General features: G+C 39.8%; 2 protein-coding genes across 2 annotated transcripts in view; one reads left to right on the top strand and one right to left on the bottom strand.

Annotated features, from left to right (window-relative positions):
* The window catches only part of LOC126481264 (ATP synthase mitochondrial F1 complex assembly factor 2), a 37,801-nt gene extending 29,915 nt beyond the window's left edge, over positions 1 to 7,886 (bottom strand). The window contains exon 1 of the mRNA XM_050104885.1: positions 7,731 to 7,886. Within this exon, the coding sequence (XP_049960842.1) occupies positions 7,731 to 7,872 (142 nt within the window). The 5' untranslated portion in view covers positions 7,873 to 7,886. The remainder of the gene's footprint in view (positions 1 to 7,730) is intronic.
* A 240-nt stretch (positions 7,887 to 8,126) lies between these two features.
* Positions 8,127 to 15,159, top strand: part of LOC126481263 (BTB/POZ domain-containing protein 6-like) — a 32,503-nt gene continuing 25,470 nt past the window's right edge. Inside the window, exons 1-2 of the mRNA XM_050104884.1 lie at positions 8,127 to 8,235; positions 8,783 to 8,923. Coding sequence (XP_049960841.1) covers positions 8,783 to 8,923 — 141 coding nt within the window. The 5' untranslated portion in view covers positions 8,127 to 8,235. The remainder of the gene's footprint in view (positions 8,236 to 8,782; positions 8,924 to 15,159) is intronic.

The raw sequence follows: 15,159 nt of genomic DNA, 5'->3' as shown, positions 1-15,159 counted from the left end.
CAAGGAAACAATGGTTTTCACACAGTTGCGCTCTTCCAAAGCAAGAATCACTTGCTCTAGGAGGAGGTCTCAATAATGTGTCGACATCAAGATGCACCTGACAGGCCCCTGGATGTATGCTGTTCACAGAAGAGTGGGCTGAGAATAAATGTGCTTGTGAATCCACACCAGACAGACATAGTGAGTGGAATGGCTTTTCATGCACATCACAAAGTTTAACAATCCCCAAGTTCAGCAGTTCTGTGTATGAACTGCACCTTATACTGTAAAATGTGCCTGGCCACTCCACAGAATATTGTCTGGCCACATGTTATTAACTGATCCGTGTCAGAAGCTGAAGAGCAAAGTCAGAACATTGCTGCGGAAAATGAGATTTCGGTTGCTGTACCATACGGATCTCTTATGGGTACCACTGTAAAAGAGAGAGCAAAATTTTCTGTACTGGTAACCATGAGATGGACAATTCTCATGACACTGCACATGCACTAGCACTACACGGGCCATGTGCTGCATGATTAGTTACAGCAATGGCAACCTTATTACTAATTTATACTGGAATAGCACACCTTCCTCTTCCAGGTGCCACACCAGACTCACCAATGTTTCAATTTCATTGTCATCATCTTTAAACCATTTAATGATGCTGGACCTCTCCTCAGACATTTCTGTTGGTGATACTCCTTATAAAGTGCCAGATTTGTACCTAGTGGCCAAATTGGAATTAATTTTTTTTTCCAGAGCAAATCAGTTCCACATTATCTCATTAGCATATTCGCTAAGCTTCACTGCCATATGATAACTGCAGTTCAACTGGACCTCTGTAAGTAGTTGCACTTTAATTATAATTCCTGGTACTTTCATAGGATTTGTTTATCTAGAGAAGAGTTCAGCAATGTAAAGTGGAGTACAATGATTGAAATCATCAGAAAAAAATGGAAATTTGTGGTAAGGTCTATAGGACCAAACTGCTGAGGTCATCTGTTCTTAGGCTTACACACTACTTAATCTAACTTAAACTAACTTATGCTAAGGGCAACAAACACACCCATGTCCGAGGGAGGACTCGGAACATCCAACGGGGGGGAGGGGGGGGGGGGGCTGCGCAAACCGTCGCAAGACACCTCAGACCGCACGGCCACCCTACATGGTGAAATCATCAGAAATATGGGTACTGCATAAAGAAAGATAGTTAATATACAATACATACAAGAACTAAGAGTGAACTACTCGTAAAAGAGTGGAAGACCGATGTGGAAATTCTTGGATTAAAAAGTGTGGAAGACAGGGATACAGCGTTTCTATTCTACCATTCAACGTGTATACTGAAAAAGCAATGAAATATATGAAATAAAGGTCCAGATGTGGGATTATAATTCAGGGTAAAAGGACATCAATGATATGATTCACTGATGACATTGCTACCCTCTGTGAAAGTGAGAAAGAGTTACAAGACCTGTTGAAAGGAATGTGTAGTCTACTGGGGACTGAATATGAAATAGTAATTCAAATAACAACAAAATAATGTTATGGGACAGATCAAAAAAATCCACTCATCAATCACCTGTAGCAAAAAACACACATAAAATGTATGTAAATGTGCAACCCTTTGGAGCCAGTGGCTCCTGGGAGAAGGGTTGAAGGGAAAGGAATAAGGATGAAGGAAAATGGCTAGCAAGATTTAAGAAATAGGGAGATTTATGAAAAAGTCACCAGAACCAGGGGTCAGGGAAGATATACTGGGCAGGATGAGATGAAAAGACTGATTATTGTTGCCTGCACTGGATGAGATTTGAAAATCTGAAAGCTTAAAGGTGGAAGATGGATAATAAGCAAAATAGAGATAACTAAAAAACAATGTGCAAGAGTCAATAAGAGCAGAAAGCTAAGTACATGGTAGACTGGTGGGGTAGGGGAAGGGGAGGGGGGCAGGGAGAAATAAAATAAAGTGGTGTGGAGTTGGGTGTAGGGATGGGAATGGGTGGTGGGGGGTAGAGAGATTAGAAAATAAAAGAGAGGAAAGGAAAGTAACAGTTACTTAAACTAAATGCTGAAAACACAGAAGTTAACATAAATTTGGGCCAGGTAGGTGATGAGAACCAAGCACATGTTGTAATGCCAGTTCCCAACTACAGAGTTCTGAGAAACTGGTGCCAGGAGGAAAAACCCAGATGGTCTGTGTGGTGAAACAGGCATCAGGGACAGAACTGTCATGTTGTAGAGCATGCTCTGCACCCACTGTCTATGCCCATTCATCCTAGCTGATGAATTGGTGGTAGTGGTCGTACCAATATAGAGGGCTGAACAGTGTTTACATAAGACTTGGGGCTCTCACTCCGATAGTATATGTTTTGCCAGCTGCAGGGCTTATACGGGAGGTGGCAGGAGGATGCACTGAGTAAATCTTATGGTGGGGATGGTCACAGACATAGGAGCCATAGGATAGGGAAATTGGTGCAGAAGGACCATAGGGTCTGGCCAGGGTATTGTGGAGACCTGGGGGGGAGGGGTGATGAAAAGCTATTCTAGGTGTGGAGGACAACATGTCAGACAGAATGGACCTCATTTCAGGGTACGACTTAAGAAAGTCATAGCCTAGTCGAAGTATTTGATTAAATTATTTAAGACCAAGATAGTGCCGAGTGACAAGAGGTGTACACCTAAGATGTTTTTGGGTGGGATCAGCAATACCAGAAAGGGAGAGCCAGCTGTGGAAAAACAAAAAACACATGTTGTGTACCAACTGTTATGCAAACACTGTCTCCCCCCCTCCACACACACACACACACACATTAGTATGACTGATCAGCAATACCAGAAAGGGAGAGCCAGCTGTTGAAAAACAAAAAACACATGTTGTGTACCAACTGTTATGCAAACACTGTCTCCCCCCTCCACACACACACACACACACACACACACACACACACACACACACACACACACACACACACACATTAGTATGACTGATCAGCAATACCAGAAAGGGAGAGCCAGCTGTGGAAAAACAAAAAACACATGTTGTGTACCAACTGTTATGCAAACACTGTCTCCCCCCCTCCACACACACACACACACACACACACACACACACACACACACACATTAGTATGACTGATCAGCAATACCAGAAAGGGAGAGCCAGCTGTGGAAAAACAAAAAAACACATGTTGTGTACCAACTGTTATGCAAACGCTGTCCGCCCCCCCCCCCCCCCCCACACACACACACACATTAGTATGACTGCCAACAAGTTATCAATTAGGATGAATGGCCATAGACAGTGTATGTATTCTAGTAACAAACAATATCCTGTTGCACAGCATACTCCACAACATGACAGCTGTGACCTTGGTGCCTGTTTCACCACTCCCTCCTGACAATTTCTCAGAACTCTGCAGGCAGAAACTGGCATTACAATGTGTGCTTGGTTCTGGCCTAAATTTACTTTAATTTTGTTTTAGAAACAATTCCTTTTCTTTATTCATTTTTATTTTCCTATCTGTCTGTTCCCCAACCCCATCTGTCTACCACATACGTAGCTTTCCGTTCTTCTTGACACCTGCACAATTTTTTTTTTTTTTACCAATAGTCTCTCATCTGCTTACTTCCCTACTTTTCACCTTTAAGCTCTCAGGTTTTCAAAATTTGCCCAGTGTAGGTAGCAGCAATCAGTCTTTCCTTATCATTCAGTCCAGTAAGTCTACCCTCACATATGGGGTTCTGGCCAACTTTTCTGTAACTCTCCCCATTTCTCAAATGTTACCAGTTCTTTTCCTTCACCCCTCTTTCTTTCCCTTCAACCCTTTTGCCAGAAGCAGCCACTGTCCCCAAAAGCTTGTGCATTTCCACATCTTTTGTGTGTTCTCTCCTGCCCCTGCTTGGTGAGTAGAATTTTGATCTTTTGAATTATATTATCTTTTCAAACACTACTTATTGTTGTAAATAGAGACAAAAGTTTGATGGGTAACAGAAATGAGATCAGTGACAAATTGACATCAAAATTGAGAGTTACAGAGCAGGGGAAGAAAATGAATTCTGCTACCAAGGAAGCAAAATAACACACAACAGATGAGGAAAGGAGGCTGGCACAGGAAGATGAAGCAGACTGGCAAAGGTACAGATGAATGCATCCTTTTTTCCCACACTCTTCCTCTTCTCAATCTTAACCAGCCACCTCCTCTGCAACCACCTCCACCTTGCCCCCGGGATTCTAACTTCACTCTCTCTGTACCAACATCATATTTCCTGAATACCAACCCTCCCCCTCCCCTTCTCATCCCTGTCATTGTCCATCGCACAAACTCAGCAGTGCCACTGCCCATGCCACATTCCTCTCCCATGAACCTGCTACCTCCCCCCCCCCCCCCCAAACTACCCTTCCCCAACACTCCCTTTCATTTCCCATTTCCATTATCTCTCACTCCCTACACCTAACAACCCCTCATCCCAGTAAAGCTGTAATTCAGGCACAGTGTATTCAGCCAGCAGCACACAGATGTACAGGTGAGTGTGTATGTGCAAGTCTTGTTTATATACCTTCAATGACTCAATGCCTCTACTATTTACTCCTAAATTATTTACAGATTAGTCTGCAAGCACCAAACACTGGCCTTAATTTGGGAAGGTAATTTGTGAAAATGTATATCTAAAGCACAACATTGCATGAATGTGAATAATGGTAAAGAAATGGAATGGACTGAACTGAAGCATTTGTGATGCAGTGTTACAATGGACATTGAAAATTGCGTCAACTGACAAGAAATAAGCAAGTTCTCTGCAGAACCCTTGAGGAAAAGAATTCATCAAAACCAATAACCTGAAGAGAGGCTTGGATGATAGGGCATGTGTTACGGCATTGGGGAATAATTTCCACAGTGGTACAGGGCAAACTTTTTTATGTTTGTTTTTTGGGATGGCAGAGGGAGCAACATTGGAATATATACAACAAATAATTGATGTCTTTAGGTGTGATTGCTACTTGATACTTATGATGATGGGATTGGCACAGGAGAGTTAAGCATGGCATACAATTTCAAACCAGATAAAAGACAAATAACACAAAAAAGGGACACAGTCCCACAAAAGTGACATTACTTGCACCCCATTCTCTTCCATGAGATTACTGCCATATTGCATGATAAATTTAGAAAATGAGTTCTCTTACACAAATAATGTGATCAATCATGAAAGGATTTTATGGTGCAAATTGTGGCCGGAGAAGAAGGGGAAAGGTTCTAAACAAAATAGGCTGATGACTACTTTATTTGGGTTTCAATCAGCTACATTAACCTTCTTTGTTCCACTTAAATGGGTTCTGTTTATACCGTATTACACAATGATTGTGACACTAGGTTGCTAGCAGTTTTGAGCTCAGCAGGTACTTACATATGGAGAAACTCTGCTCAACATCTAGACAAACCAATGGAGTGTATCTTGTCAGCACCCATAAAGGCAATTCAGTGAAAGTGGCAAAGGTTTCCATATTTGGATTATCCTTTAAATTTTATTCGAATTTGTCTTTAGTAAATCCATCCAGGATGTCCAGAACACTTCAATGGAGAAAGTGGAAAACATGTAGTGTGCTTGATCAGTCAGAATGAGCCTGACGTTTGTATTGTGCTCCCCCTCACCACAGGTTTATAATCAGTCACTGAATGATTGCATTATTGTGCAGGCATTTGTCTTCTCAAGTTGGAACATTTTGAAAAGCACAGGTTTAACCCATTCACCAGATGATGGAAAAATTAACACATTCAAAGCATATATCTGCAGTTCATTTGTAGTTACATCTAAAATGAAACCCATTTCATGTTTGCTGACTGCCTCTTTTATTTTCTCTAAAATGTTCTCATAAATTGCTGGTATGTAACTTTCTCTCAGAGCACTCTCATCTGGTACACCTCTGTGTGTACTTTTCATGAAATGATTTGAATACAGGATTGTTTACCTCATGGATTGGAATTGGTAATTGGATTAATGCCACGGGAAGATAGGCACTAAATTCATTCAATTATTGCTGCTTTTCACATCCTGAAGCAAAAGCGTGTATCAGAGTATAGTCTGCTTAGGTTTTGACTTGTGTTCAATGTTCTTTAAATGTTTGTTGTTACTGTTTCATTCACTTATTCTGTTTCTTCTATGCTTGTCACCAATTGCAATTTGTACTTCACAGGTAGCACATCACAGAATAATGCCATCAATTTTGATCAACTGAATCTCCAATTATTCTGTTGGCATAATTTTCTTATGAAAAATCCATTCTGGTAAAACACTAACATGGCCACCAAGACATATACAGTTGATGGATGGCAACTGTTAATTCATGCCAGCACTAAATGAATTTAGATTTCGGCTATTGCAGCATCACTACTTAGATTTTATTTGATTTCACACCTACAGACTGGCCATTGTTGTTAGCAGTATGACTAATTACTGGTGCTTTCCATACATTATATTAAAATATTTACCGACCACTGTTGACTTTTGGTTATACAAAATCTTAAAGTCCTTTCCAAGCACAGAAAAGAAATTTTATCTAATCCATTAGAACACAGATAAAAGAGGGGTGGAGGTGAGAAGGTGCTTAGGCATGAAGTGGAAGGAAAAAAAGGTGCAAAATGTAGTAATCTCACAAAAAGGTGCAACAAATTGTGCTCGTTTTGCTTCATATCGTGTCCCCACATGCATATACTGACCTGTCTGGATGAGAATAGATATAATTTTGGAAGGACGCTGCACCTTAAAATCCCTTCTTTAATGATCAGAGCAGATCAGTGAAAACATGTAAGAATAACATAGTAGTTTGTGAAATAGCAATCACAGAAGAAATGAAGTAACAAAATTAACAAACTTAGTCACACCAAAGCGAGAATCTATACAGAATCAAAATTATGTTGGTAGACAGCGTGACTAGGCATAACCTCAGTAGTAGGTAGTCTAGGGTGTTCACTGTGTTGACATTGTTATGTACTAGGCCTACCTGTAATGACGTAAAAATTAACATACTTGCATGAAAATAAATTTATTTTCCCATGTCAATGTCTTCAGCAGAGCTTCCAATGACTTGGGTTAATTTCACGTTCGCCCCCTCCCCCCTCCTCCTCCTCCACCCCCCAAGACCTTGAATGTCACCTAGTGATAAACTTTCTGGTAGTGATAAATAGTTTTTTAATGGACCCGCCTGCTGGGATACGAATGCAAAAGTACTGCCGTACAGACTATTTTTACTTAGTTACTGAGAAACGGTGTGCAACATGCAGCAATAGACAGTCTTATTTACCAAACTAATAATCTTAAAAAAAAAGCTTCCTTCCTGTATTACTTCATACCACAATAATTACTTTCTGGTACACAAGAAAATGACACTCTGAAAACTGTCTAGGGTTCAAATGGCTCTGAGCTCTATGGGACTTAACATCTGAGGTCATCAGTCCCCTAGAACATAGAACTACCTAAACCTAACATAAGGTCATCACACACATCCATGCCCGAGGCAGGATTCGAACCTAAGACCGTAGCGATCGCGCGGTTCCACACTGAAGCGCCTAGAACCGCTCGGCCACAGGGGCCGGCACTATCTAGGAAGTTGGGCTTAGACCGCAGACGTTATTATATTTGTATTAAACAGTCTACTAACACCGTGCAAGACGACAAATGTTCTTCAGTTGGAAGACAGTTTGTATAAATACTGATAAAAAATGGTAACATTCAAAGGAACAACTAACACATACCAGACGCATAGAAGCGGGGAAAGGTGAAGGGTTGTCGTAATCCCAGTGTTATGACTTGCCGGCATTTGAGAAGTTTGTGCATATTTAAATTTTGTTTACATTCGCCACTTGGTACATCTTTGAAGTAGGATACTTGCAACATCGACAGGTTCGCCAACGTGTGAAAGATGTGACTGTGTAATGACGATATTTCGATGCTTTTTATAGCTCATATTATTGCAAGGAATTCACAATTCGACAATCTTACATCGTAATTGATACATTTGTATTGAAAATCAAACAGAAACGGGCAGAAAAACTCCATACAATTTCAACACTCCACATAACGAATTCATAGTCATGACATGTGCATGTCATCTTCGGCATAAATTGTTGGCCTTGTGAGTGAGTTCAAGGGCACGGGGAAAAATTTGTAAACATGACAACAAGAATGTGATATTTACATTATAGAATTCCAGAAAACACGAAATATCCAATAAGTTTGGACATAGGATACAATATAAGTGTAAGTTTCAAATTCTGAAGGTGTCATTTAGTGTTCATAGTTTCAAAACATTAAAATTTCTGGTTTGCTGTTTTGCTTCAACTATTTTTCAAACAATAAATGAGCTAATATTTAAGGAAAGAGATATATTACTTCAAATTATACCGACAAGACTCAATATCAGTATTTTTATTCAGATCAAGTATTTTGTACCAGTTTCAGAAATCGGGACTCCCGGACTAGGTAACGGTAGGCGCTCTTTAATTTGTACTCAACACCGGTCAACCAGTATTTTCAGCTAAATTCACGATTATCCATCCTGTCCTATTTATATTATATAACGGTATTCAGGCGTCACACTATAATGGAAACCATATAGACCAATTTTTACCAAGCAAACGTATGTCTATATTCCGGAATACTGATAAGCAATCTTTTCACGTTAGTTTACATTTGTAGTAATATTTACAGTAGTGGTATAGTACGTAATTTTATTTGTGTACAGGTTTACTATAAGCTAGTTTATACAAATTTTTCAAATGCTTTACCGGTATTGTTTTTCTTTTAGATGGACACATTTACTGGCAATGTACATACAACAGACTGGCAGCTATCAAAAGATAATGTTTCAGAGAGGATTCGTATGTTGCACAGCACTTCGCAGTGGAGTGACTGTTCTTTCAAAGTGGGTTCACAAACTCAGTCACAGGTTAGTTAGTCTATTATCACTTATAATGATATCAGATGTTGCTGTATCATTTGTCCCTCTAATAATAAAAAAAAAAAATTTAATACCAGTCATTTTTGTGCAGATAAAAATCATGGGTAACGATAATGAGTTTTGACATAGGTAACATTGCAATAGTCAAATGTTTTTATGATGTTAAAAGACAGCCCACAAAATGATAGCATAAAATTTAATTCTGAGGTATTAAAATGTTCTGCTAAGAATTACATAGGACACCCCCACCCAGTAATACGTTTCTTGTAGTTGATGTACATTATATGCACATAACATACTTGTTGTAAATTTATCTACTATGTAATACTGCTTTTATGAATTTACATTGCAGTTATAGTTATTTATATCAAAAAATGCATTAAGAATGTTATGAATGTAACATCTTGCTATACTGCTGATCAGTCTGTCACCACAACCTTTATTTCATGTTGAAATTCAGGCTCTTAGGGTACACTACAGATCAGTCAGTCAACACAACAAAGCTTTCGGAGAGTGACACTGTCACATTCTAATCAAAACTATTCCTGAAGCATATTTATTTCAAACAAACTTGCTTTAATATCATGCGTTGATATCTGGAATGACTGCATATTTATAACATTAAATTAATAGAGTTTTTGTCTGAAATTTATTTGTCAGTCATAATTACAAAAAAGGCGGAGCGAGTAATTTAGTTGATGTAGAAGAATAATATGTGTTATTTTAATATAGGTCATTTTTATTATTATTCTGTTCTCGAATACTAAATGGGGTGGCACTGTGACCTGACATTCTGGAGAGTTGGGTTTAAATACCAATCCTGCAATTGAAATGTAGATTTTCAAAGCAATTGCTTGAATTTAAAAGATGAAGGATGATTTCTCACACTATTCTTGTTTAATTTGAGCATGTGGTCAGACTCTAATAACCATATAATGTATGAAATTTTAAACCCTGATCTTGCTTCCCTCCTTTTTCCTTCATTCTCTCATTTTCTATCATTTTGTTTTGGACGTTCTAATTTCAAACTGTGGCTTTGTTTTACAAATCTGCACAATAGGACCTAGCAACAGACATATATAAGCATGATATTGTTAGATGACTGTTCCAGGTAACCATTTCTCAGTTGCCAACAGTTAAAGGTATCACTGGTGTTACTAGGTGGATCTGTAATTCTGTTAGAAACAGATTATTTGTTTGTATTGAATCTATCCTCACTACATGAAGAAGAAAGCTGTCAGATTACCCACTTAGTGACAGAGATACACTATGTCGTCAAAAGCATCCAGACACTCCCAAAAACATACGTTTTTCATATTAGGGGCATTTTGTTGCCACCTACTATCAGGTACCCCATATCTGCGACCTCAATAGTCATTAGGCATTGTGAGAGGGCAGAATGGGGCACTCTGCAAAACTCATGGACTTCGAACATGGTCAGGTGATTGGGTGTCACTTATGTCAGATGTCTGTACGTGAGATTTCCACATTCCTAAACATCCATAGGTCCACTGTTTTCTATGTGACAGTGAAGTGGAAACATGAAGGGACATGTACAGCACAAAAGCGTGCAGGCCAACGTTGTCTGTTGACTGACAGAGACCGCCGACAGTTGAAGAAGGTCATAATGTGTAATAGGTAGACATCTATCCAGACCATCACACAAGAATTCCAGACTCCGTCAGGATGCACAAGTACTATGACAGTTAGGCGGGAGGTGAGAAAACTTGGATTTCGTGGTTGAGCAGCTGCTCATAAGCCACACATCATGCCAGTAAATGCCACAAAATGCCTCACTTGGTGTAAGGAGCATAAACATTGGATGATTGAACAGTGGAAAAATGTTGTGTGGATTGACGAATCATGGTACACATTGTGGCGATCCAATGGCAGGGTGTGGATATTGCAAATTCCCAGTGAACATCATATGCCAGCGTGTATAGTGCCAACAGTAAAACTGGGAAACGCTGGTATTATGGTGTGGTCATGTTTTTCGTGGAGGGGGCTTGCACTCCTTGTTGATTTGCATGGCGCTATCACAGCACAGGCCTACATTAAGGTTTTAAGCACCTTCTTGTTTCCCACTATTGAAGAGCAATTGACGGATGGCGATTGCATCATTCAGCACGATCGAGCACCTGTTGATAATGCATGGCCTGTGACGGAGTGGTTACATGACAGTAACATCCCTGTAAAGGACTGGTCTGCACAAGTCCTGACCTGAAACGTATAGAACACCTTTGGGATGTTTTGGAAAGCCGACTTTGTGCCAGGCCTCACCGACAGACATCAATACCTCTCCTCAGTGCAGTAATCCATGAAGAATGGGCTGCCATTCCCCAAGAAACCTTCCAGCACCTGATTGAATGTAAGCCTGCGAGAGTGGAAGCTGTCATCAAGGCTAAGGGTGGGCCAACACCATATTGAATTCCAGCGCTACCGATGGAGGGTGCCACAAACTCGTAAGTCATTTTCAGCTAGTTGTCCAGATACTTTTGATCACATAGTGTATATATGAACTGTATATAAAAGAATAGTACTGTATATTTGTGCTCTAAAATATTTACAACATAAACAAAAATGATATTTAGATAAATATTAAAAGATAGTCCTAGCTCGCATGGTGCTCTTCGTTGGCTCAAGAGAGATATCTCACTGGGTTGGGCATTATCAGGTTATCTCCTGCAATGTGGGTTGGAGATAACCAGATGAAATGGATCATTTTTGATCCAATAATGAGCATTTTGCAACCTAAGACTGTTTGTTTTTGGGATTAATCACAATATAAGGTTACTGTGCCACCACACCACAATGGACTGGAACAAATTTTATTAACAAATTTAGATAATACATCAAATAACAAGTAATAATGATATGGACAATTGCCAACACAAATACATAAAGATGCAAAATATCAAGTACTTATACATCTAGAAAATGAGAAATACATACCAAACTTAACAACTGCTACCATGAAAATGTTGCATTTTCAGTTATTTACAATGAACCATGGACCTTGCCGTTGGTGGGGAGGCTTGCGTGCCTCAACGATACAGATAGCCGTACTGTAGGTGCAACCACAACGGAGGGGTATCTGTTTAGAGGCCAGACAAATGTGTGGCTCCTGAAGAGGGGCAGCAGCCTTTTCAGTAGTTGCAGGGGCAACAGTCTGGATGATTGACTGATCTGGCCTTGTAACACTAACCAAAATGGACTTGCTGTTCTGGTACTGCAAACGGCTGAAAGCAAGAGGAAACTACAGCCGTAATTTTTCGCGAGGGCATGCAGCTTTACTGTATGATTAAATGATGATGGCGTCCTCTTGGGTAAAATATTCCGGAGGTAAAATAGACCCCCATTCGGATTTCCAGGCGGGGACTACTCAAGAGGATGTCGTTATCAGGAGAAAGAAAACTGGCATTCTACGGATCGGAGCGTGGAATGCCAGATCCCTTAATCGGGCAGGTAGGTTGGAAAATTTAAAAAGGGAAATGGATAGGTTAAAGTTAGATATAGTGGGAATTAGTAATGTTCGGTGGCAGGAGGAACGAGACTTCTGGTCAGGTGAATACAGGGTTATAAATACAAAATCAAATAGGGGTAATGCAGGAGTAGGTTTAATAATGAATAAAAAATAGGTGTGCGGGTATAGTGAACGCCTTATTGTGGCCAAGATAGACATGAAGCCCACGCCTACTACAGTAGTACAAGTTTATATGCCAACTAGCTCTGCAGATGACAAAGAAATTGATGAAATGTATGATGAGATAAAAGAAATTATTCAGATAGTGAAGGGAGATGAAAATTTAATAGTAATGGGTGACTGGAATTTGAGAGTAGGAAAAGGGAGAGAAGGAAACGCAGTAGGTGAATATGGGTTGGGGCTAAGGAATGAAAGAGGAAGCCGCCTGGTAGAATTTTGCACAGAGCATAACTTAATCATAGCTAACACTTGGTTCAAGAATCATAAAAGAAGGTTGTATACATGGAAGAAGCCTGGAGATACTGACGGGTTTCAGATCGATTATATAATGGTAAGACAGAGATTTAGGACCCAGGTTTTAAATTGTAAGACATTTCCAGGGGCAGATGTGGACTCTGACCACAATCTATTGGTTATGAACTGTAGATTAAAACTGAAGAAACTGCAAAAAGGGGGGAATTTAAGGAGATGGGACCTGGATAAACTGAAAGAACCAGAGGTTGTACAGAGTTTCAGGGAGAGCATAAGGGAACAATTGACAGGAATGGGGAAGAGAAATACAGTAGAAGAAGAGTGGGTAGCTTTGAGGGATGAAATAGTGAAGGCAGCAGAGGATCAAATAGGTAAAAAGATGAGGGCTAGTAGAAACCCTTGGGTAACAGAAGAAGTACTGAATTTAATTGATGAAAGGAGAAAATATAAAAATGCAGTAAATGAAGCACGCAAAAAGGATCTCAAAAATGAGATCGACAAGAAGTGCAAAATGGCTAAGCAGGGATGGCTAGAGGACAAATGTAAGGATATAGACGCTTATCTCACTAGGGGTAAGATCGATACTGCCTACAGGAAAATTAAAGAGACCTTTGGAGAAAGAAGAACCTCTTGCATGAATATCAAGAGCTTTGATGGAAACCCTGTTCTAAGCAAAGAAGGGAAAGCAGAAAGGTGGAAGGAGTATATAGAGGGTCTATACAAGGGCGATGTACTTGAGGACAATATTATGGAATTGGAAGAGGATGTAGATGAATATGAAATGGGAGACACGATACTGCGTGAAGAGTTTGACAGGGCACTGAAAGACCTGAGTCGAAACAAGGCCCCCGGAGAAGTCACAGCTGCAAAATACTAACACGAATTCTTCACAGACGAATGGAAAAACTGATAGAAGCCAACCTCGGGGAAGATCAGTTTGGATTCCGTAGAAATGTTGGAACAAGTGAGGCAATACTGACCCTACGACTTATCTTAGAAGAAAGATTAAGGAAAGGCAAACCTACGTTTCTAGCATTTGTAGATTTAGAGAAAGCTTTTGACAATGTTGATTGGAATATTCTCTTTCAAATTCTGAAGGTGGCAGGGGTAAAATACAGAGAGCGAAAGGCTATTTACGATTTGTACAGAAAGCAGATGGTAGTTATAAGAGTCGAGGGGTATGAAAAGGAAGCACTGGTTGGGAAGGGAGTGAGACAGGGTTGTAGCCTATCCCCGATGTTATTCAATCTGTATATTGAGCAAGCAATAAAGGAAACAAAAGACAAGTTCAGAGTAGGTATTAAAATCCATGGAGAAGAAATAAAAACTTTGAGGTTCGCCGATGACATTGTAATTCTGCCAGAGACAGCAAAGGACTTGGAAGAGCAGTTGAACAGAATGGACAGTATCTTGAAAGGAGGGTATAAGATGAACATCATCAAAAGCAAGAAGAGGATAATGGAATGTAGTCGAATTAAGTAGGGTGATGCTGAGGGAATTAGATTAGGAAATGAAATACTTAAAATAGTAAATGAGTTTTGCTATTTGGGGAGCAAAATAACTGATGATGGTCAAATTAGAGAGGATATAAAATGTAGACTGGCAATGGCAAGGAAAGCGTTTTGGAAGAAGAAAAATTTGTTAACATCGAGTATAGATTGAAATGTCAGGAAGTCATTTCTGAAAGTATTTGTATGGAGTGTAGCTATGTATGGAAGTGAAACGTGGATGATAAATAGTTTAGACAAGAAGAGAATAGAAGCTTTCGAAATGTGGTGCTACAGAAGAATGCTGAAGATTAGATGGGTAGATCGCATAACTAATGAGGAGGTATTGAATAGAATTGGGGAGAAGAGGAGCTTGTGGCACAACTTGACTAGAAGAAGGGATCGGTTGGTAGGACATGTTCTGAGACATCGAGGGATCACCAATTTAGTATTGGAGGGCAGCGTGGAGGGTACAAAACGTAGAGGGAGACCAAGAGATGAATACACTAAGCAGATTCAGAAGGATGTGGGCTGCAGTAGGTACTGGGAGATGAAGAAACTTGCACAGGATAGGATAGCATGGAGAGCTGCATCAAACCATTCGCAGGACTGAAGACCACAACAACAACAATGAAAATGAAGTTCAAAGGATACTGCATTAATCATAGATAAAATAATGTAAATTTGACGTAACTGCAAAAGAAGGAAGCAGAGTACCATACAATTAAAATATTCCATGTGGTTGTTTTTGGATGATGCTGTTATGAGAGTGCAATGCCAAA

The sequence above is a fragment of the Schistocerca serialis genome, chromosome 5 (assembly GCF_023864345.2).
Source record: "Schistocerca serialis cubense isolate TAMUIC-IGC-003099 chromosome 5, iqSchSeri2.2, whole genome shotgun sequence".
Classification (NCBI taxonomy): Eukaryota; Metazoa; Arthropoda; class Insecta; order Orthoptera; family Acrididae; genus Schistocerca; species Schistocerca serialis.
The sequence above is the reverse complement of the archived record's forward strand: the minus strand, read 5'-3'. Positions and strand labels throughout refer to the sequence as shown.